This window comes from Equus asinus, chromosome 4 (assembly GCF_041296235.1).
Source record: "Equus asinus isolate D_3611 breed Donkey chromosome 4, EquAss-T2T_v2, whole genome shotgun sequence".
NCBI lineage: Eukaryota > Metazoa > Chordata > Mammalia > Perissodactyla > Equidae > Equus > Equus asinus.
The window spans coordinates 38,858,255-38,883,645 of record NC_091793.1 but is presented as its reverse complement, the minus strand read 5'-3'; the positions used below and the strand labels follow the sequence as shown (position 1 = coordinate 38,883,645).

Below are 25,391 nucleotides of genomic sequence, written 5' to 3'. Positions count from 1 at the left end.
GATCAAAGTAAGGAAATTCTCTCTTTGCCCCATCTATTCTTCTTATTCCCACTATTAAGCCTAGAATTAAATGTCAAAATGAGATGTCCTTGAAGCACTTATAGCTCATATTAATATATACCTTTTCATCCAATATATGCCTATATTCCACAAATTCATGAATCAGATGAGCAGGACCTACAAGTTCCGTTTTTGCTTTAATCCAATCCAAGGAAAACATTAAAGCACAAAGTTCCTTTAAAAAAAAAAAGTAAGATCAGGAGCACTGTTAAAGAGATCAAAGAATTGTAAGTCTACCATCATTTTCCTAGCACTGCTGACAGGAACTTCACAGATATCTAGAATTTAAGGACAAAAAGGAAGCCAGTGAAAAAGAACACATCATTAATAGTTCCAAAGAAATATAAAATGGACCTCACACATTAACTCAAAATAAATTTCACTTGGATTAAAGACTTAAATATAAAATAGAAAACTTCAAAAAATACTAGAAGTTATGGGTAAATATTTTTGTAACCCTGAGGTGAAAGAAATTTTGATAAACATGACACCAAAGCAAAATACCAAAAAGGAAAATAGTGGTGCATTTAACTACATAAAAACTCAAATCTTCAGGGCCGGCCCGGTGGCACAGCAGTGAAGTTCGCACATTCTGCTTTGGCAGCCCTGGGTTCACCAGTTCAAATCCCAGGTGCAGACAGGGTACCGCTTGGCAAGCCATGCTGTGGCAGGCGTTCCACATATAAAGTAATGGAAGATGGGCACGGATGTTAGCTCAGGGACAGTCTTCCTCAGCAAAAAAGAGGCAGATTGGCAGCAGATGTTAGCTTGGGGCTAATCTTCCTCAAAAAAAAAACAAAACTCAAATCTTCAATATAGTAGAAAATAATATAAATAAAATTTAAGACAAAAAATAAACCAGGAAAAAAATATTTATTTACAACACATATGACAGATGAGGGTTAATATTCTATTTATAGAAAATTCTAATAAAATAATAAGAAAAAGATAAATGCCCCAATAGAAAAATAGGTAAAGGCAATGGATGAGAGCCGATTTACAAAATAAAAAGTACAAATGGCCAAAAATCCTACCAATAATCAAAGTGAAACAAAAAAGATTTACTATTTTTAGTATCAGACTTCTAAAGACTAAAAGGAGTGATTAGCTGGAATCAGAAGAAAAGAAACCGCTCATACACTGTTGGGAGTGATGTAAATCAGAGTACCCTCCTGGAAGATAGTCTGGTAAGCTGTATTAAAATTCAAACTGTACACACCACTTGACCTAGAAATTACACTTATAAATATGTGTCCTAAGAAAATAATCAGATGAGTGTGCTTAACCAATCTAATCGTCCATCAACCAACTGGCCAATCATGATGCAGCTACACAATGAAATAGTATGCAGCTTTAAAAATTATGTCACTCTAGGTATACTGACATAAAAAGATGACCACAAAATACAATTAAGTAGGAAAAAAAACATGATATAAGACTCCATTATGATCCCATTTTAGTTTTAATGAACAAGTGTGTGTATCTGAGAAGCAAAATGATCTGGAAAACTATACACAAAAGCATTGGCAATGGTTGTGATCTTTGTTGTCTTTTCATTTTCTTCCTAAATTTTTCCAATGAAAATAAACCATTATCTTCAAAAATCAGAAAAAAAGGCTAAAAAATGAAAAGAAACTGAATTCTGCCTTACTATCATACATAGCAAAAGCTATAAAAAGATGCATTGATCCGGTAATTCCACTTACAGGAATTTTCAAAGGAAATAATATAGGTACAAAGAAAAACAAAAATGTCCATTACAGCATCATAAGGACAAAACAACCGAAAACAACCTAAATGTTCAACACTTACAGTTTGGTTAAGTAAATTAGGGCATGGAGATTTTACTGAAATACCTTCATTCCAATATAGATTATTAAAAGTAAACTATATTTTGATAGGTAAAAAAACCAAGGGACAACAATATACCATTTTTGTAACCAAAGGATAATGTATCTAAGTATAGAAAAATTACTCCAAGTACATATTGTTTTCCAAAATATTAACATTTTGAGTAGAAAGGTAGTCACCACTTCAATTATCATCTATGTGCTGATGATTGTCAAATTTTATCTTTAGTCCATAATTTTCCCCAGAAATCCAAATTCATATATCTAAGTACTCAGTATTTCCAGTCGGATGTCTTAACATGGATATCAGACTCAACACATTCAAAATGAATTAAGCTTCCCTTTGCCCCGAAAAATACTTGTTCTACCCAAACACTTCCCCATCTCAGTTCTTGGCAACTCAAATCTTTCTGTTGCACAAGCTTGGAGTAATCTTTGACTTTTCTCTTTCTCTTATAACGCACATCAAATCAATCAGCTAATTATTATGATTCTATCCCTATATCACCACTTTCTTCCTCCTTCCATGCTTTTTTCTTCTCCTGAGCACTCACCACCTCCTGACATAGTACAAATTTATTTGTCCACTGTCAGACCCCCACCAAGAATGTAAGCTCAAAGAGAGCCTGCGGTATAACCCCATAATGAAGAAAAATACCAGTACATAACAGGCACTCAATAAATATTTGCTGAATGAAGAATGTACTTTCCCACACTCCATTTCCTCTCAAAACTTAAAAACAAATCCATACTGCCCATAAAGGAAAGTTTCTGGTAAGAAGAAAGCGAATTTTTGGTGGTTCATCTACTGCAGTTACTAAGGTATCTTTTTAAATCACTTCAGGTAAAAACAGTAACAAAAACAAAAATATTTACATAGACTATAATTCTATTTTTACTAATAAAAAAATTCTAAACATAGGACAAAATAAAAGTGAGCTAAAAGAAAATACTTTTTAAACGCGCCATCTTACTTTGTGCATATTGGCACTGGCCATGTGATAGGCCAGAAAATTGTACCAATACATGCAGTCCTCCTGATCTGGTGAAAGAGTATGTAGCCTGTGGTGTCTCTGGAACTGAGTGATTATCTTCCTGTGCAGATCCTAAAACCCAAATGAAGCATTTCAGAGGACAGAAATTATTTCATAACCAAAGCACACAGTAACTCCAGCTTCCAAAGCTATTTAAGAATGTACAGAGAATCTCCCCACAAGATACTTATTACAAAAGGAAAAAACAGTAACTTTATAGAAGAGAAACATCAGATACCACTTTAACCAAGTGATCGATGTTAGTGATAATAAGACACATCAATACCCTGATATGATGCACTGAGGAAGACATAACATCACTTCTGTGGTATTCTTGCCAAAAATATATAACCTCGATCTAGTCAGGAGAAACCCAAACTAAGGGACATTGTACAAAATAACTGGCTCTTCAAAAGTGACCATGAAAGATAAAGAAAGCTGGACAATTTTCATAGATTTGAGGAAACTACGGAAACCTGACAATTACATGCAATATGGGATCCTGAATTGGATCTGGACCACAGAAAAGACATTAATGGGAAAGCTGGAGAATTTCAAAAAAAGTCTGTGGATTAGTTAACATAGTGTATCAATGTTAATTTTATGTCTTGATAACTGTAATTATGTAAGATGTTAACATTGGTGGAAGCTGGGTGAAGGATATATGCATAGAAACTCTCTGTACTATTTTGCAACTTTTCTGTAAATCTAAAATTATTTCAAAATATAAAGTTATAAAAGATATATACAGAGGTGCAAATACCTGAAGCTGGTTGCGATTCTTCTCTGTAAGGAAATCTACTTGAAGATCATGTAAATAATAACGAAATGATTTTCCATTTCGATCACAGAATAAGAGAGACTTATTAACAAACTCCTGCAGTATGTCTTCAACTTCTTCAGTTTCCATGTCCCAGAGAATACATAATACCTAGGAATCATTTTAAGCATTTAATGCCACCAAAGTACAATAACCAGGATTGCAGACAAGGTGTTAACACAAAGAAAACCATATCATAAAGCCTTGAATAAGAATATTTCCCAGGTCAGCCTGGTGGTGCAGCAGTTAACTTTGCACGTTCTGCTTTGGCGGCCCAGGGTTCACCGGTTCAGATCTTGGGTGTGGACCTATGCACCGCGTGTCAAGCCATGCTGTGGCAGGCGTCCCACATATAAAGTAGAGGAAGATGGGCATGGATGTTAGCTCAGGGCCAGCCTTCCTCAGCAAAAAGAGGAGGATTGGTAGCAGATGTTAGCTCAGGGCTAATCTCCAAAAAAAAAAAGAATATTTCCATTTCATTAGAAGCAGCTCAACTCTTCCTCAAGATAGAAAAGAGAGAGAAAGAAGTCAAATGCTTCTCCAGCTTCACTAGAATCACTAAGAAAAAGGTAACTTGTCTGAGTTCAACACTGAGCCCTTGATGGAGATTAAGAGCAGTGGGACTTGTACATCCCCCACCCCACCATCTCAGTCACACAGGTCTCATCCTTCCAATATCCTCTGTAACAATATCCTCAGTACTACATCAAAGGTTAAATGCCATAAATACCCAATGATGAGGTATTACCTTTGTAGGCACCTTAACATCCTTTTGAAGGATGGAAAGATCTGTGTAATAATCTTTGATGTCTTCTCTGAGCATTTCAACACTTATAGACATGGCTTCATCCAGAGCTTCATAATCATAAGATGAACATTTCCTTATCCTCTTAAATTGCTTATTCTGAAGTTGCCTGAGGTAGTACTCCCAGCGGTTGGGAAAATCACGTAAAAGTGCACCAATTAAAGACACTACAAGAGGAGAACCTAAAAAAAACAAAGTCACCATGTTAATACGGTCTCATTTCAAAACTACCACTAAGTTAAGAATCAATTTATTCTTGAACAATTTCTGCTGCATGTTATCCAAAGCCTTAAAATATTTATAACTCTTGGATTAACTTTAGGTATTTATACTAAGGAAGTTATTAGAAATAAGAAATATTTCATTTAAGGATATTTATCACAGGATTATTTAAAATAGTGAAAAATCTTAAGAGGTATGACTGAATAAATTAAAGTATATCACAGTATTACACCACTGGTAGATTTTTTTCAAAAGATATTTAATGACACAGGGAAATGCTCAAGATCTGTTAAAAGGACAAGACTCAAAATTATGTATACCAGTATAATCTGAATATTTTTTTCAAAGTTTTATATGTCCTAAAAGACTAGAAAAAATATTCTCATAGTATTAATAATTATCAGATTATGGATAGTCTCTATTTTTTCTTTATAGTTTCACACATTTTTTAAATGTTTCAAAATGGACATGCATCACCTTTATATTGAACACAAATCAAGTATTTTTCCTAAGTTTTAAAATATTTTTTAAAAGTCAATTAACTCAAAATCAAGTATACATTTGATGGCAGAAAGAAAAACAAGAACATATTTCCAAGCATTAATGACAGAAGAAATAATCCTAAGAGCTGACAGATTTGACTATATAAAATTTTAAATTTCTGTATGTCAAAAAAATACTACAAATAAAATTAAAGGTAGACAAAAAACTGGGGAAAAATATTTGCAAAAATATGACAAAGAGCTAATAGCTTTAATAGTTAGAGGGCCTAAAAATTAATTAAAAATATTTATATCACAAAAGACAAGTGAATCAAGGATAATTTCTCAAAATGTAAATATTTAATAAACACAAAAGTTTAACTTCACTAATAAAAAAATGCAAATTAAAAAGACATCAGTTTTTACTTATCAAATTGGAACACTATTTTTATAAAATCCCAACCAAAAAAATTTTTAAATTCTGACTCTCACTATGTTTTTTATTCTTTGACAGCAGAGGTTACGTCTTCATCTCACCCCTCCCGTTAACATACAGTAAGTGTTTATTAAATATTATTTTAACAAATGAATGAATACCAAAATATCATTATCCATTTAGGGTATCAGAGAAGAACCTAAAATACTGAACGTTCTAGTAAAGTTTCTGGACGTTCAAGTGCTAAACTGTCATATTCATTAGCTTAATTTACAAAGGGGTAAAATAATATCTCTATAACCCCCTAATACAGAAAATAACTAACTATACCTTTACACTCTTTTATAATACTGTGAGCTTGTTCTGGCAAATCTGCTTTCTTCATATTAACAAAAAGGGATAAAATTTCAAGTCCTTTTTCTTTTCCTAAGCCACTCTCCACAGGGATTACGTATTTAGGACCTGCAAAATCACAAGACATAATAAGTAATTTGCTATGTCATATATTTAAATGTAATTGAATTAAAACATAAAGGTACTAAAAAGCAAATTAATAATCCTTACCCATTACTGAATCTGTAACACTCCTGTCTCTGGTTGTAAGAAGAATCTGACACTGATTGTCAAAAGCTTTTAATACCCAAGGATCCCAAACATCATCCAAGATCAACAGAGACCTAATAAAAAAAAACTGTACTGAGTCACTAGTGACATTCATTTTAAGCATCTTTTAAAAAAAGAGAATGCCATTTAAATTTACAAAATAAAAAAAAAAGAATAGATGTCTACTTCATGGTTCTTCCTCTTTTCTTTGCTATATCTCTTTCACAATATACTGATTGAAACAAGGGGAAAAAAAATTAGAGACTTTCTCCTCCTCTCACCCCAAGTCAATGCATACAAAGTTAAGGACCCTATAAAAAGAGGACTGTGTATACCACATAAGTAGTAGAAATCAGTTTACCTAACGCCTAAAAAAAACTGACCAAGTAATGGGATTTTTCCAGTTCAGTCTTTAAGGACCAAAACCAAAAGAGAACTGAGCTTTGGTTAGTATCAGAATGAATCATAGAACAATAACAATATTTGACCATTTTTTTTTACCTACAAAACTAGCTATTTTATACGTTCCAAGCTAATAGAATACACTAGCAAGAATACTACTTTTAATGTGGTACACAATGGGGTTTTTTTCCAACCAACAAATCAGTTTGTTTATTCATAATGATAAAGAACCTCTGTGCCAATTCCCAATTCCTCTCCAAAAACTTTTTTTAAACTAACCAGAACAAATGGAGAAAAAATGAAACTAAAATCTGATAGCATAATTATACACTAGTGTTTTTATCTGAATGACACACTACTTCTGTACACTATAAAAAAAGACACTAGGGGGCCAGTCCTGTGGCCGAGTGGTTAAGTTCATGTGCTCCACTGCAACAGCCCAGGGTTCCGCCAGTCCAGATCCTGGGCGCAGACCTAGCACCACTCATCAAGCCACGCTGAGGCAGCATCTCACATAGCAAAACTAGAGGGACTTGCAACGAGAATATACAACTATGTACTGGGGGGCTTTAGGGAGAAGAAAAAAAAAAAGGGAAGACTGGCAACAGATGTTAGCTCAGGGCCAATCTTTAAAAAAAAAAGACGGGCTGGCACCGTGGCCGAGTGGTTAAGTTCACATGCTCCGCTGCAGGCAGCCCAGTGTTTCGTTGGTTCGAATCCTGGGCGCGGACATGGCACTGCTCATCAAACCATGCTGAGGCAGCGTCCCACATGCCACAACTAGAAGGACCCACAATGAAGAATATACAACTACGTACTGGGGGGCTTTGGGGAGAAAAAGGAAAAAAAAAGACACTGAGTACATACACAGGTTGGGAAATTGCAAAAGCATAAACCAAAATGATAGTGAGAGAAAAACAAAATGACCGGCTTTATAAGCCATGGTCTGATACATCTGAGAGTGGTAACAATATTTTCCTAAACAGAAATCACTTTTATTTTTGCAAAGAAAGGAACTAGGACTAGGGAGAAGTTACTGAGCAAGAAAAGAGGGAATGGTTAGTGGTCTCAATCCTATTTCCTCCAGGAAGATGGATACCAGTGACTGTCAAGGGGAGGAGAATATAACAGAGGGACATGGAAGAGAAGGAAGCCAGAGAGAAAGGAGCTGGGCCTCTGTAGCGAGTATGCACCATAATCACTCAGGAGGCTTCATCCAATATTCTGGTATTAATCACCTTACCAATTTGAGAATCACTGCCATATCAGCATTGATTATTATTATTACTATTATTACTGTTACATATGAAAGTGTACTGCACTGCATCAGTAGGTACATTAAGGCATTAAAAGAAAAAGGTCAGAGCCATTACCTAATTCTCATCCAATTTACTGTTATACTCCTAAGGAATACTTTATTCACCTTTGTACTTGGAGCATTTGACCCAGAACCTGGCACAACACTCAGTGTTAACTAAATGAACAAATGAAAGAATGGCTGCTAGATCACAGAAATCAAATCAACAGATTGAATCCCAGGTTATACTCAACATAAGCAGCAACTAAGCTGTTGTCTCGCTTCAAGCTAATGAAAACTGTGAAACAGCAGATAGTGCCTGGCAAATAATTATAATGGTTTTTTTTTTTTTGAGGAAGATTACCCCTGAGCTAACATCTGCTGCCAATCCTCCTCTTTTTGCTGAGGAAGACTGGCCCTGAGCTAACATCCGTGCCCATCTTCCTCTACTTTATAGGTGGGACGCCTACCACAGCGTGGCTTGCCAAGCAGTGCCATGTCTGCACCCAGGATCCAAACTGGCAAACCCCGGGCCACTGAAGCAGAACATGTGCACTTAACCGCTGCGCCACCAGGCCGGCCCCTAATAGTATTTATTGAATGAATGAATGAACTATTGAAATAAACGAACCCTTGAAGTACAAGGAAGTAGAAGAATTACATGTACCCCAAAATGAAGACAACACAATGGAAGGGTCCCACTAAGTAAATAATCCTTCCTGACTCAGTCTTTTACCAGTTGCCTACACTTATTCTGTCTCTTGTTCAATGTTAATCCATTAGAAAAAATGCATTCAATGTAAGAAGCTTAGATTTTCTAGCAAAGACCGCTCAACAACTCATCTACTTAAGAAAAATTTCTTGAGAGCCTACAGTGGCACATAAGAGATGATGTGGTAGGTAGGATGCAAAGAAGAGAGAAGTAGCCATTTTTAGGCAGCCACTTTTTTTTTTTTTTAACATGAGAAAGAGAACAGCAGGAAAGCAATGGTTCTTTCTTAGATCCTCTACCAAACGGCAAGAAAAGGGTATGATGTTCTCAAGATGTCAGTAGTTAAGTCTCATTGAGACTTCATACACCAACTAAACCTGACCATCTGTACCTTGGGTGTTTGCGCAGCATCAGAATGCGGAGACGGTCTTTAGCCTCTTCAATATTAAGTGGAAGCCTCTGGGAGAAACTCTCATCTTGATCCAATCGTGTGCAAAGATTCTGCAGTTTCATCAGAAGTCCAGATTTGTCTTGTTTCCCAACTGAAAGCCAATGCACACCCCCTGGGAAACAACCTGGTAAGGAAAAGAATAGTAATCTTAAGGCCTTTGAACAGGAGTTCTCCTTTGAAACGTTTTACTGGTAAGCAGCAGATTTGTTCCTATTTGCAATCTCATCACATTATTCAACTTCTCTCCATTCAGAGTATAAATTTTGCTTGTAGGGTATTATTGAACCTTATAGCCTGAATCTACTAAGAAAAGATGAAGATGTGAAGAAACTGAAGTTTGGAGGAAATCTGTTGCTTCTCAATAAAATCTCACCAAACAAAATTTCACAATCTTTGTCCTATGCCATGAATAATCACTGTACAGCAGTTTCGCAACTAAGCACTCTGGACATATTGGGCCAGCTAATTCGTTGTTGTGGGGGACTGTCCTATAGGACTGTAGGATGTTCAACAGCCTCCTTGGGCTCTATCCACTAGATGCTAGTAACATTCCTCCTCCCCAGTTATGATGACCAAAAATGTCTCCAAACAGTGTCAAATTTTCCTGTGGGGGCAAAATAACCTCTGACTGAGAACCACTGATGTCCAGGAATGCATAACTCACTCCTTATGGTTCTCATATAGAGACTTCGAGGACAGTACAAAGTTAGGCTCCAGTCTAGCTCCACTGCTTACTAGCTATGCAATATTTAGCAAATCACTTAACCTCAGTGTCATCTATTACACTGGAATAAGACTGTTTACCCCACCTATTTCAGAGTTGCTGTGAGAAATTAGTGATACAAAATACGTGAAACTGCTATCTTAATTGAAAAGGGTTATAAGAGACAGGATTATTAGTGATATGTATCTGAGAGCACCTTAAAATATGAAGCTTTGAACCAATAAGTACCATATGAGAGTGGATATTATTTGTATTACTGTTACTGTCAATTGTTATCATCATCATTATTAAGCCATACATATCTTAAAATACATATTTTTATTTACATATTACCAGGAGCCAAAAATCTTAAGCCTTCACAGACTATACTTAATCAGTTCCACATAGATACAAAAAAAAGCAAGAGGGGTCCCTATGTGTAAAATATGGTGAACAGTAGCATTAGATCATACCAGTGGCATTAAGTATAAACATTTATATTATGTGACAGTAAAAGCATATGAAAAAGCAAAAGATAAATACAAAGAGTTACATTACACCAAAGAGCAATTTATTTACTAGTATTTGCAAATTAAATGCAAGAAGAAATCAATATTTAAAAACTTAATCACCCAAAAGAAATATTTGTGTATATGCACAAAGATCTATTTAAGATGGATTTTTTTGAGCACTATTCTAAGAGTTCTATGCATTAATCTACATTTAATCCTCACAGCAGACTATCAAGCAGACACTACTATTATCCTCATTTTATAGATAAGGAAACTGAGGTATAGAAGGGTTGAGTAATTTGTCCAAGGTTACACAGCTAAGAAGGCAGAACTGGGATGCAAACTTCCAGCATCAATGCTGAACTTCTAAACTATTCTGCCTCCACAAGGAAAACTGTTCACAACAGGAAAAAGCTGGAAACAACTTGCGATGTCCATCTTAACCTCCTGTTCCACTGAAAGCTTCCAAAGCCTGAGGTAGACCCAACTGAGGAAGGGGAGAACCTTATATATAAATGAAGTTTAGAGTATTAAATAGGACTTGACATTTTAATTATTGAAATGAGATTGTTTTTAAAACTTGAAATTACTAGGAACTCTGAACCTGTACAAGGCCAGGGAAAGAATCAGTTCCAGAGAAGAGTTTTGAACAGGCAAAGAGGAAAAAAAGACTAAAGTTGTTTTCTGATTACACCCTACAAACCACAACACAATGGTTACATATTCACTAAATAAACCTAGCAAAACTGCCAAGGTTTATGATCATGAATTTACATTGGAACTCAGCTGGGAGATTTTCTACAGCAAAGGGGAAGCAAGCAATGGTCTGGATGGAGCAACAGGAAGTAAAAAGGAATACCTACTCCATACTCCATCTTCTAGCATAGAGAAGAAGGGATCAGCTTTAACTAAAGAGAAGGAGGGAACTAAAGAGCCAAGAGTATGTGCTAAGGAGCAACCGAATGCCGGGCAAAAAAATCTAGGCCCAAGCCTAGGAGGCAGCTGACAGGATAAATAGAGGATATTGTGGAATCAATGGATAAGACTTTATAGGTCAGAAAACTGTAGTAGTAAACTTTAAGAACAGAATAGGCAGAGGTAGGCAAAGAGTAGAAGAGAATGTTTAACATCAAGATTTGAAAAGTGGTGTTGTTTCTGGTAATGCCAAGGACCAGGGTCCAGTCTATGATCAGGAAGTACATGGCTGAAGGGGAGTGAAGAAAATGTTTACTGCAGAAAGAGAGGTCAAGGAGCTGAGAGGCTAAGATTTTGGACTCATTCACATAGATATAGAAATCACTAAGAGTGCCCCAAAAAGGTGGGGGGGGGGGGGGCAGGGCGGTGTTAAATCTATAACTAAGAACAACCACCATCAATGAGTGAGAGGGCAATAACACAACTAGGAAAGATTAGAGAAATGAACCTCAAAGAACAAAGAATTTTCTGGGGAAAGAAGGTCTGGATGAGGCCACAAAGAGCAAGGACAACATCCACCCACTTCCTAGCACTGAAGTATTTGAGGTATAAAGGGAAAAAAGTTGTTATACCACGAAAGAAGGCTATGGAGAAGGTGGTATCCTCAGGGAACTTCCCAGTTTCAGATAAGGCAAGGAGGTAACCATTCTAAGAAGCGGTAGATGACATAGAGGAGTTTCCTGATCACAGAGGAAGAAGTCTAGAGGGTAAGGCAGGAAGGCTTGGGAAGGGGAGGGGGAGGTGTGGGGCATGCCTAGAACAGAATCTGGCAATGTACTGAGTAGTAACTGCCTAAGAATCTAAAAGATGACAAACGACCAGGAGACAGAGAACTCGGCAATAACTGAGGTGAAGACAGCGCTGTGAACCATGGTTTGATTATAGAGCCAGTGACTTCGATCAATGCAGACAAGTCCTACGCCTTACTGCCGAAAGCTTCCTGAATTTCCCTTAGGCTTCCTTCAGTGTAAGTCAACAGTTACAAAACAGTAAATCCCTGAGGCTTCGTTTAGAGTTATAGCAGTGTTCTGTGTGTGTACACATTTGTAAACGCACAAGAAAAAGTTTGGGAAAACTCACTCTAAACTGTTAACCATGATTATCTCTGGTGAAGAATTTAGGAGAAAGGGGAGAAGGGCAAGCAAAAAGAATTTTTATTTCTTTTTAAATGAAAATACCATACTGTAATATGTAAACAAACAAAGTTTTAAACTACCAGTTGCTGCTAAGTTTTTTTTTTAATTTGTGCTTTCTATTTAAAATTTTTTTTAATCATCCTAGGATTAATGATAAGGCAAAGAGAGTATCCTGATACAGCAAATAAACACTTCAGATTTAAATTTAAGTACCTAATACCTACATCAAAAGTTTTTCTCTCCTAAATTTAAATTACAGCATTATAAATATATGCAAGAAAAAATAAAACACTACTAGCTTTAAAAAGAAAGACAAACCAACCAAATAACCAATTGATCTTCAAATCTCCTACCTCACAACATAAATACTGAAGCATTAATTCCACGTTTCAAAGAATCTAAACATCTTGACTATGGGCACAAGAGGGAGCAATTTAGCTCTGAATGAGGCTGGTACCTATAATTCACTCAGAGAAAAATTGTCTTTATTCAGAAAAAATTAACCCGATTCTTACTTTCATATGAGGTTTCTCTTGGTAGCAATTAATAATCTAATAGCATCAAGAAAATCTTGGGAAAGACAAAAGCAAACAGGTAGACAGCCTCTGGAGAAAGCTTCTATGCTTTAAAAACTCATTATATAAATACAACAGTGTAAATGGTTTAAAAATATGTCAACTCTACAACTTCCCTATCAAAAAGCAGAGTTGAACTTTCAAAAGGAAACAGGACTACTTAAATATGTACAAGCATAAACAGTTAAGAACTTAATATTGTTTCAGTTATACCAAACACCACCCTAAAATAACAAAATTTCTATAAGAACCACAGTTTGTTTTTATTTTTTTTAATTAAAATATAATTGACATTCAATAGCCTATTAGTTTCAGGTATACATCATAGTGATTCGGTATTTATATATATTACGAAATGATCGTCACAATAAGTCTGGTGACCATCTGTCACCAAAGTTATCACAATATTATTGACTATATTCCCTAAGCTGTACATTACATTCCCATAATTTATTTATAACAGGAATTCTGCACCTCTTAATCTCTTCCATCTATTTCACCTGCCCCCCCAACACTTCCCCTCTCCGGTAACCACTAGTTTGTTTCCTGTATCTATGAGTCTCTTTCTGTTTTGTGTGTTCATTTGTTTTGTTTTTTATAGACTCCACATATAAGTAAAACCATACGGCATTTGTCTTGCTCTAGCAGACTTATTTCACCTAGCGTAATATCCTCTAGGTCCATCCATGTTGTTGCAAATGGCAAGATTTCATTCTTTTTTATGGCCAAGTAACATTTCATTGTATATATATACCACATCTTCTTTATCCATTCATCTATTGACAAACACTTAGGTTGCTTCCATACCTCGGCTACTGTAAATAATGCTACAATGAACATAGGGGTGCAGATAGCTTTTCAAATTAGTGTTTTCATCTTCTTCAGAAGTGGAATTGCTGGACGGTATGGTAGTTCATCGCATGGTAGCTTTATTGTGCGTGTGTGTGTGTGTGTGTGTGTGTGTGTGAGAGGAAGATTGGCCCTGAGCCAACATCTGTTGCCAATCTTCCTCTTTTTGCTTGAGGAAGATAGTTCCTGAGCTAACATCCGTGCCAATTTTCCTCTACTTTTTGGTATATGGGACGCCACCAAGGAATGGCTTATGAGTGGTGTGTAAGTCCACGCCCAGGATCCAAACCTGTGAACCCTGGGCCACCGAAATGGAGCACGCGAACTTAACCACTACACCACTGGGCCGGCCCCAGTAGTTCTATTTTTAATTTTTGAGGAACCTCCATACTGTTTTCCATAGTGGCTGCACCAATATACATTCCTGCCAACAGTGTATGAGGGCTCCCTTTTCTCCACATCCTCACCAACACTTATCTCTTGTCTTTTTGATAATCACCATTCTGACAGGTACAAAGTGATATCTCATTGTGGTTTTGATTTGCATTTCTCAGATGATTAGTGATGTTGAGCATCTTTTCATGTGCCTGTTGGCCATCTGTATGTTTTCTTTGGAAAAATGTCTCCAAGTCCTCTGCCCATTTTTTAATTGGGCTTTTTTTTGATATTAAGTTGTGTAAGTTCTTTACATATTTTGGATATTAATAGATGTATGATTTGCAGAGATCTTCTCCCATTCAGTAGGTTGCCTTTTCATTTTGTTGATGGTTTTCTTTGCTAAAGCTTTCTAGTTTGACACAGTCTCATTTATTTTTGCTTTTGTTGCCCTTGCCTGAGGAGACTGGTCCAAAAAAATACTGCTAAGACCACTGTCAAAGAGCTGACTACCTATGTTTTGTTCTGGGAATTTTATGGTTTCAGGTCTTATATTCAAGTCTACAATCCATTTTGAATTAATTTTTGTATATGGTATAAGATAGCTGTCCAGTTTTCCCAACACCATTTATTGAAGAGACTGTCTTTTCCCTATTATATATTTTTGCCCCCTTTGTTGTAAATTAATTGACCATATAAGTGTGAGTTTATTTCTGAGCTCTCTATTCTGTTCCATTGATCTATGTGTTTGTTTTCATGACAGTACTATACTGTTTTAATTACTATAGCTTTGTAGCATAGTTTGAAATCAGAGAGCATGATACCTCCCAGCTTTGTTCTTCTTTCTCAAGATTGATTTGGCTATTCAGGATCTTTTATGGTTCCATACACATTTAAGGATTCTTTATTCTAGTTCTGTGAAAAATGCCATTGGTATTTTGGTAAGGATTGCACTGAATCTGTAGATTGCTTTGGGTAATACAGACATTTTAACAATATTAATTTTCCAATCCATGAGCACGGTCTATGTTTCCATTTATTTGTTACCTTCAATGTCTTTCATCAATGTCTTATTGGTTTTCAGACTGCAGGTCTTCCACCTCCTTAGTTGAATTTATGCCTAGGTATTTTATTCTCTTTGATGCAATTGTAAATGGCATTGTTTTCTTAATTTCCTCTTTCTGATTAGGAACCAGTTTTAATGAAGTTTCTAACCCTTACAGTCATCTACACTTTCAAAAGAGGAAAAGCTTTTGTACTACAATTAAATGCAAAAAATCCAATGTTCCTATATTTTAGAATGCAAGCAAACTCCAGAGATTAAAATTAGGAAAACTCTCTACTCTTGAACTAGTGGATATACAAAAGCAGACTCTAAACAGATTAAAGAGCTAAATATGAATGGTAAGATTGTTAATAGGACTAGTTAAGCAAAATCCAGGAAGCACAAATTAGAAGGCAAAGAAATTGATTAATTTGACTACATCAGAATGAAAGATTTCTATTAAGGACATCCAGGACAAAGTTACTACAGATGACAAATAAAGATAAGATATTTACAAAGTCTAAAACCAACAAGGTCTAATGTCTAGAATATACAAGAAACTCTTAAAAAGCAACAAGAAAAAGATGGAAATCTCAATGGAAAAACAGACAAAATTTATAAACAAGGAACCCCAAAAGGCTAAAAAGCTTATGAAGAGCAGCCAAACTCAAGTTGTCAGATAAATACAAATTTAAAAATACCACCTTACATCTGCGGCCTGGCAAAAATTACAAAGCTGAATGATACCTAGTGTCACTAGGGAAGTGAGGATATAGGAGCCCTCACACACTACTGGTGGGAATGCAGAGATGGGAGGGCAATCAAATTTGATAGTTGTATGCCCTGTAATTCACTGATTCTGCTCCAAGCTTCACACACTCAAGAAATTCTCACTTCTGTAAAAGTTCAACCCAGCTTGGCTGAGGAAGCAAAGAGTTGGAGACAATCTACATACCTATTAACTAGGAGAACAGACTGTAAAATGTGTTGGATACACCCCATGAAAGGTAGCAATCAGGTGTACAATAGGTATACACAGCAACAAGGAAAAATCTTTAAAAAATAGTGTCAAGAGAGGTAAGAAACAGAATAAAATAATGAACACAATTACATTTATGCAAATTTAAAATATCTGCATACAAATAAACATTTTACAAGAAAACATATATTACCCATACATTTACAAAGAATATACATTAAATACATCAGAAGGATCGCCTTTGGAAAGGTGTGATATTATGATTAAACATACATTTGGTCTTCGTCTGTTCCTGGCACACAGCTCTAAAACCCTTGTAATTTCTCATATTAGAGCCATAGTGTATCTTTTGTTGTAATATTTAGTTTTGTTTCCAATTCATGAAATAGCTCCAGAGCTATAAAAGTGAAATGGTGTCTTATGTTATTCATAAAACAAGCCCCTTTCAATCACACCTGAGTTTACGCTAATGAAGTGATTTTTGGAAAGCCCCTAGATAACATAGGGATGGGGGCTGCTTGCCAGGAGAACCAGGCAAATGATTAGAGGGTTAGAACTTTCAGTCCCACTTTCCAGACCTCTGGGGAGGAGAGAGAGGCTAGAGATTGAGTTCAATCACTAATGGCCAATGATTTAATCAATCATGCCTAGGTAATGAAGCCTGCATAAACATCCAAAAGGGCAGGGTTCAGAGAGCTTCTGAGTTGGTGAACACATGGACATATGAGGAGAGTGGCACAGCCAGAGAGGGCATGTAAGCTCTGCGCCCCTTTCCCACATTCCCTGCCCTATGTATCTCTTCCATCTGGCTGTTTCTGCATTATATCCTTTTATAATAAACCAGTAAGCTAGTAAGTAAAATGTTTTCCTGAATTCTTGAGTCACTCTAGCAAATTAATCAAACCCAAGGAGAGAGAACCTCCAATCTATGGTTGTTTGGTCAGAAGCACAGGTAACAACTTGGACTTGCAATTGACATCTGAAACAGGGGGCAGTCTTGTGGGAGGAAACCCTTAACCTGTTGGATCTGATGCTATCTGCAGGTAAACAGTGTCAGAATTGAGTTAAAGGGCCGGCACCGTGGCCGAGTGGTTAAGTTCTCGTGCTCCGCTGCAGGCGGCCCAGGTTTCGTCGGTTCGAATCATGGGCACAGACATGGCACCGCTCATTGAGCCATGCTGAGGCGGTGTCCCACATACCACAACTAGAAGGACCCACAACTAAGAATATACAACTACGTACCTGGGGGCTTTGGGGAGAAAAAGGAAAAAAAATAAAATCTTTAAAAAAAAAAAAACTGAAATCTAGGGGCTGGCCCTGTGGCCGAGTGGTTAAGTTCGCGCGCTCCGCTGCAGGCGTCCCAGTGTTTCGTTGGTTCGAATCCTGGGCGCGGACATGGCACTGCTCATCAAACCACGCTGAGGCAGCGTCCCACATACCACAACTAGAAGAACCCACAATGAGAAATATACAACTATGTACTGGGGGGCTTTGGGGAGAAAAGGGAAAAAATAAAATCTTTAAAAAAAAAAAAAACTGAAATCTATCATAAAAAAAAGAATTGAGTTAAATTATAGGACACTCAGCTGGTGTTGAAGAATTGTTGGATGTGTGGAAAACTCACACATCTGGTGTCAGAAATGAAGTAGTGTTGTAGTTATGAAGAGGAGACATATATGAGAAGTATGTTTTTCCTTAGGGGAGTGGAAGGGAATTGAGAACAGAAATTTTAAAAAATAAATTTAAAAAAACAGCAAGAAGCTAAGTCTTATGCAGACCTAATATGACAATGGGCTGTGAACTAAAGAAAATGATTGACTGAGTCCTCTGTACAGCCATGCATCACTTTAATGACAGGGATACTTTCATAGAAATGTGTCGTTAGGCAATTTCGTCATTGTGCAAACATCATAGAGTGTATTTACACAAAACTAGAAGGCACAGCCTACTACACACCTAGGCTATACAGTACTAATCTTATGAAACCACCATTGTATATATGGTCCGTCATTGACTGAAGTGTCGTTATGTGACACATAACTATACTTGAGACTTCAAAAAAGTATATGGGGGGGGCTGGCCCCGTGGCCAAGTGGTTAAGCTCGCGCGCTCCGCTGCAGGTGGCCCAGTGTTTCGTTGGTTCGAATCCTGGGCGCGGACATGGCACTGCTCATCAAACCACACTGAGGCAGCGTCCCACATACCCCAACTAGAAGGACCCACAACGAATAATATACAACTATGTACCGGGGGGCTTTGGGGAGAAAAAGGAAAAAATAAAAAATCTTTAAAAAAAAAAAAGTATATGAGGGACATGAATTAAGCTCACTATTCACCAGACAACTGCTAGTATCTCTGACATTTTTCAAAGTGGTTAAAATCTATTCCAAGAGCACAATTTATACAATTCCTGGGTAATTAATTCCATAAGTTGCTGGTCAACTTTAAAGCCTAAAAATGAAAATTCACCCCAATAATCTAGAGTGATTTAAATTGAGTTGAGGGGCACACTTGTAACCCTATGAATTACTGTTATTATACATACATAGTATTGAGGGTCTAATGGTTAAGATTCGGCGCTCTCACTGCCACGGCCTGGCTTTGTTTCCTGGGTGGGGAACCACACCACCCGCTGTCAGTTTTCATACTGTGGTGGCTGCATGTTGCTGTGATGCTGAAAACCATGCCACTACTATTTCAAATACCGGCAGGGTCACCAATGGTGAACAGTTTCAACAGAGCTTCCTGACTAAGATAGACTGGGAAGAAGGACCCAGCCACTCACTTGCAAAAAAAATTGGCCATGAAAACCCTATAAATAGCAACAGAGCATTGTCTGATATAGTGCCAGAAGGTGAGAGGATGGCACATAAAGACTGGGCAGGGTTCCACTGTTCTGTACACAGGGGCACAAGGAGTCAGAATCGAATTTATGGCACTAACAACAAACAAAAATATATATATTGTAAGGAAATTCATCATAATATTGAAAGGAAAAGTAATTCCTTCACACGAAAGGAACCCAATTTTATCCTGAAATATCCTGGGTCATCAAGTTTGCAGTAGAGGTAAAAAAAAAAAAAAAAAAAAAAAAAGAATAATAAAAATAAACACTTGGTCCTGAGATTTGTATGGAGCTGAGCCCCAGGAAACTTCTCTATAATGACAAAGGGGAAAAATCAGGGTTCAGGAATTGGACATACTTCGGACAAGAGTATGATCAATGCTGCTGACAAAGGCTGTGAGCTACAAACTAAAGCCAGATGTGTACAATAGATCCACCCTAGCCTCCATCTTTCTAAATCTCTTAGAGGCTTACTATTTATTCCATTCATTTTGCTATCTCATCAGAAACTGTCTTGATTATGTATTGTAAATCAAAAAAGTTTTATTAACAACTAGAAGTCAGGAACTGTCTTTAAGTTCCCTTAGAACTCACTAATGAATACAGGCACCAGAGACTGAGGGAGCTATATAACTGTTCCTGCTGAATACCCTGAGAACCTACCAGACTCATCAAGGTCAGGAGTATACCTACCAAATGTCCTAAATCCTCTGCTATAGCGTGCCCTTCCCCATTGCAGTAACTACGCAATACCCTTCCCACCTACCCTACTCCTCCATTCCAACCTAGTCTGCCTGGCAAACTTCTATTCTTTCTCCAAACTCCAGCTAAAATGTCATCTCATTCAGGAAGCCTCTCCTGTCTATCCTCCTCCCCCAGAGAGAGAACACTTCCTTCCTTTGTTCTAACTTCGTACCTTACACTTGTTTCTACTGTTCAATTTATCATGTATATCATAATTTGTTTACACGTCTGTCTCCCCTACTAGACAGTGAGTGAATTCCTTAGATGCACAGACTGTGCCTTCTTTTTGGATCCCCAGTGCCCAAAACAGTGCCAAGCTCCATAGCAGGCTCTCAAACATTTACTGAACACGTGAATACCTGAAGTGAGAAAAGGCAGTCACCAAATGTCGAATAAATCGATAAAACCTACCCGCAAAAACCCACTGGTTGCCACAGTCAACTCCCAATTTTTCTTTATCTCGGGACTTACAGATAAGAGAGACAAGTTACTAAAGATTTTTTACTTTAAAGACAAGCAACTGATAGAATTAATTACAGAAATGGAATTAATAGTTTAATACAGGATGCCAAACACACGGGAGAAGCACCCACTAGGACAGTCATTAATGGGAACTGAGTTTCCAAGAATCTCCTACCCCACAGCGCTCTAGCCCACAACAGACACTCACTTGACAGGAAGATGGAAGTCTAGTACTGCCTCAAACGCAGCGATGTAACCTGAACAACCTTTCAAGATCCTTTTTCAACCCTACCATCCCCTGAATTGTTAAGATACAAGGGAACCTGCTTCATTTCAGTGATAAGTGCCCTCCAATAATAAATGAACTTACTGGCCTGGCTAACCAAGCCTCATTGTGACAGGTTAGGTAAAAAAATAAATTTCAAATTTAATCATGCCTGTCGTAGGCAGAATAACGGCCCCCCAAAGAAGTCCACATCTTATTCCACAGAACTTGTAAATATGTTACCTTACACGGCAAAAGGGACTTTGCAGATTCGATTAAATTAAAGATTTTGAGCTGAGATCATCCTGGATTATCCAAGGGGCCCAACGTAATCGGAACAGCCCTTATAAAAAGGAGGCAAGAATATCAGAGTCAGAGAAGATGATGTGATGACAGAAGCAAAGATCAGAGAGACAAAGATTTAAAGATGCCATGTGCTGCCAGCTTTGAAAATGAAGGAAGGAACCATGGTCAAGGAATGAAGGCCACCTCTAGAAGATGAACAATACAAGAAAAAGAACTCTCCCTAGAGCCTCCAGAAGGAACTCAGCCCTGCTAACTCCTTGATTTTAGCCCAATAAGAACTATTTTGAACTTCTGACTTCCAGAACTGTAAGATAATAAATTTGTGTTGCTTTAAGCCACCAAATTCTTGGTAATTTGTTACAGGAGCAACAGGAAACTCATACACTGCCTAAAGAATATCTCCTTAGCCAGCAACACATGGTAATCAAAACTTACCTTCTAAGAGGGTATGATCTCGAACAGCTTCTGCAGCTAATACAGACTTCCCACAACCTGCCATTCCATAAATGGTGACCCATCCCGGTTCACCATCCAATTTGAGGAGTTTCTGCCGAATTGTATGAACCAGCTTCTTTCTAGTAACAAAAACAACTGGCCTCTGTGGTACTCCACCTTCACACAGGACTGTCTTTACTGAAATTCAAAATAAAACAAGTAGGAATGAATACAACTTTGAGGTGGTTACACAATACCATAAAAACCAAAAAGAGCAAGGCTGAGGCCTTAGCCTCAAAATTTCCAAGAGAAATGAGAAAATGTGGCTAGCACATTAACTTCAACTTTCTGATTTCTCAGAACAGCTAGAACAAAAGCAAACATATACCTTTCAAGATGACTACAGACAATGGAAATCTCCATCTATACCTGCCCTTACTCACTCTATGCCTCCCTGACTCTCCAGTCTCCTTTTTCTCAGATTGAAAACTGGGAAGGAGAGCGTAAAGAGAAGAACATGGAATCCCTTTCAAGAACACAGATTCTTAGTCTTTCCTATGCATGAATTTGATAAACATAGAACTAGAGAAGAACTTAAATACAGGCCTATAAATTGTCTTATTATCTCTAACAATTAGGGTATGTATATTATTACCTCAGCAGTAGACAGTTCACTGGGCAAGAAGAAAATGTGAGAGTTAACAGAGATGCAAATAAAAAGACTTAAATTGGAAAATATAGTTTTTTCACATGCATTTTTTCAATGAACTAATCAGTCTTTTCAGCAGACTCTATCTACAGTAACACAAAGCTGCAGCAAGGTAGCCATTGTGAGAGAAGGTATCATGGATACAAACCATATGAAGTTACTCCAACAAGCGAATCTTTGCCGTTGGAAGAAGAGATAACAGGAATGCCACCATGGAGAAGGGCAGCAAGATCTTTATATCCTTCTTGTAGTAGAGCCTTGTAGAATGATATGTAGCAATAATTATCCTTTTTAAGTATCATTTTAATTAACATAGCTGCTTTTTGCTGTCGAGTGGGCTGGAAAAAAATAAGTAGTTTAGCATGCTACAAAGAATATGTTTGCAACATAAATTAGTGGAGACCAGTACAGGTTCCAAAATAAATTCTAAAAATTTTTAAGAAAGCATAGACTGCCTCAGAGGGCTTTACCTCATTTTTTACTTTTTCCTCCTCCGATACTGTTAAAACTCCATCACCAATCATGTAATCCATGATGTAGGAGGTTTTGATGTCCTTTTCCAGGGCTTCTCTATGTTGAAGTAAACAATTTCGAGCTTTTGCATCCATCCTCCTTCAAATTTTTCTCTTTCTGAACTGTCAACCATGAACTACAAGCAAAACATCAAAATATGTGTTAGGCCAATAAAGATATGAAAAGATGTGTAACCTCACTGGTAATCAAGAAATGTAGAGAAAATAAGATTTATTTTGCGAAGATTTTTTTAAATGGACAAAACCAAACGCTTTCAGAGATGTGCAAAAATAGGTATTTTTAGGCACACTTGAGGAGAGTACAAAATGGATGCAACTTTTCTGGAAGGCATTATGATAAAATATAGAAGTGTTTACAGTAAGCACTGTCTTTTTAACCCAGAAATCCCACTTCTAGGAATTTACCTCAAGGAGACATTCAGATAAGTATGCGAAAATATGCACAATAAGAGTTAACAGAGAGTGTGTTGAGGTGAGACAAAAAGATGAAAACATCCTAAACGCCCATTATTCTGAGTATGGATTAAAAAAATTAGAGTATGTACATAAAATAGAATATTGCACAGCCATTTAAAATGGTAAGACACATCTCCATGTACTGACACAGAAAGATGCAATGACACATTGCTGATTGAAAAAATTAGAAATATGATCCCATATATAGAACAAAATATTTGTCAGTATCATATAAATACATAGGGAGATGTTTAGAAGTTTGTTCAACAAAACGTTTGGGTTACTTCCAATTAGCAAGATATATCCCATATCTTTTTTGTACTTTTCTACATTGTCTTAATTTTTCTCAAAACACATTATCATTTTTACGATTAAAAAAATTCTTTTAAGATTTTATAAACAGTGGCCATACTGCAGTCCTAATGCTTGGAAACCTCGTTTTCTTTGTCCAATATAAGACTAAATAGAGCACTACTGGTACTGAGTATTAGTTCTTGCTCAAGTTGAGTGTCAGCTCTAGGTCTTCAGTGGTAAACACATTTCTCACATGCTCACTCCACTAATGTTTCAGCTGAGCTGCTAAGTATGACAAAACTACAGAAAATACCCTCTGACGTCATTTCTTGAATTAAGAGGACACAAAGAAAGAACAATATTCTTCACAGTACAATACTCTAAGTTTCCACCAGCTTTATTTCATATACATTGCAAACTTTTCCACGGGTATAAAACCCAGATCGGGGGCTGGCCTGGTGGCATAGGGCTTAAGCTCGTGCCCTCCACTTTGAAGGCCCAGGGTTCACAGGTTTGGATGCCAAGCAGATCTATACACCGCTCACCAAGCCATGCTGTGGGACGGCCCACATACAAAATGGAGAGAGACTGGCACAGATGTTAGCTCCGGGCCAATCTTCCTCACCAAAAAAAATAACCCAGATCAGAATGTTTGCAAGTTTTTAAAATATTAACAGAACTCTAGCCAACATATTACAGTGAGTGTCTAAATGTGTTTGTTAATTTATTCATTCAATAAACATTTGAGCTCCTCCTGTGTGCCAGGCCCTAAGTCTACAGAGAAGATTAAATCATATCCCTGAAGGTATTCACAATATAGCAAGAGAGAAAAACAGATAATTAGAATGTGATGTCCTAAACGAAAAAATAGAGATAAGCACAAGTAATTTAGAGTGCACAGAAGAGCAGCAATAATCATTAAGCCTCAGTGATGACCATATATTTTTAAAGTGCAACTAAATGTGGCACCATACTTATCAAGGTTCAAAAAACGCCCAGTACTGGCATGAAACTGATCGATAAAAGAAAAACTTCTGATTAGAATCAAAGCTATCATATTTTTTAAATGTTAATAATGTTTTATGCTCTCAATTTAAATATAAAACATCTAATTTTTAATAATAAAAGTCGATTTCATAAAACAAAAACTTCTTTTGTAGGCTACGTCCAATAGTTAAGCAAATAGACACTCTGACAATCTGAAACTAATTTCCAAGTCTACCTAGCCATATTTAAACTAAATATGTAAATTTCCTAAGTTTTTAAAGTCTGCACAAATATTCTGAACAAGTTCTCAGTGTCCCAGCTTTCTCAATCATATCAAAACGGGAAGTCAAAACTCTTCACAGTTGGGAAATGGAAAGTAAAGGGCAATTTCATCCACAAAAAAACCCCGTAATAGTTGACTACTTCCTCCTTGGATAATTTCTCTTCCTGGTACAGGAGTAGGATGATAATCAATTACACCTTGTCCCAGAATTCTGAGTCCCTGAAATCGGCTACTGAACCTCTAAAGAAAGCAGCTCGGGCAGCAAAGCAAGGCGCAAACTTACCCGAACCTTCGCACCAGGGTCTTACGGGGAAGAGCGGCCCTTCGGGGCCAGACTGAGAGATCAAGTTTGGGGACGAAAAGGCCAGAGGGCCTCCGAAAGGGCACGCAAGGCTTGGGGCGCAGCCCCGGGACAAGTCCGGACCTCACAGGCGCCGCACCGGGGCCTCGGCAGCCCGGGGAGCCTGAAGACCCCCGCGCACCTCCGGCCGGCGGAGAAGGCGTCCCCGCCGCTGGCTGACCACAGTCCCGGGGCGCGGAGGGGAGGCCTGGCCCAAGGGCCGCCCTCTCGGGGAACCCCACCCCCGACACAAAGAGAGGAGAGCCACTCGGGTTGTCGCTCCTTCCCTCCGGCGGCAGTTGCACCCCAGCCACTCGGGACTCCGCCGCGGCTATCTCCAAGTCCTGGCGGGTCGCTGACGGCCCAGACTTCCTCGCCGCCGGCTCCCTCACCCCTTCGACCCAAGAAT

The 25,391-nt window shown here is 37.6% G+C and overlaps 1 protein-coding gene across 5 annotated transcripts in view; it reads right to left on the bottom strand.

Annotated features, from left to right (window-relative positions):
- APAF1 (apoptotic peptidase activating factor 1) overlaps nt 1–25,391 on the bottom strand; it is a 75,376-nt gene that overhangs the window by 48,868 nt on the left and 1,117 nt on the right. For 4 of the 5 annotated variants that reach the window (XR_011502655.1, XR_011502656.1, XR_006512444.2 and 1 more), the window contains exons 1-11: nt 24,926–25,361; nt 22,560–22,738; nt 22,238–22,427; nt 21,381–21,578; nt 9,115–9,298; nt 6,274–6,386; nt 6,040–6,171; nt 4,513–4,751; nt 3,708–3,875; nt 2,885–3,016; nt 122–235 (exon numbers count right to left, since the gene is read on the bottom strand). Coding sequence is in view for 2 of the 5 variants with exons in the window: in XM_014834997.3 (XP_014690483.2) it covers nt 122–235; nt 2,885–3,016; nt 3,708–3,875; nt 4,513–4,751; nt 6,040–6,171; nt 6,274–6,386; nt 9,115–9,298; nt 21,381–21,578; nt 22,238–22,427; nt 22,560–22,697 (1,608 nt within the window). In the remaining 3 variants the exon portion in view is untranslated. Of the gene's footprint in view, nt 1–121; nt 236–2,884; nt 3,017–3,707; nt 3,876–4,512; nt 4,752–6,039; nt 6,172–6,273; nt 6,387–9,114; nt 9,299–21,380; nt 21,579–22,237; nt 22,428–22,559; nt 22,739–24,925; nt 25,362–25,391 lie in introns of those variants that run through there. The other variant, XM_014834996.3, reaches the window with a different exon arrangement.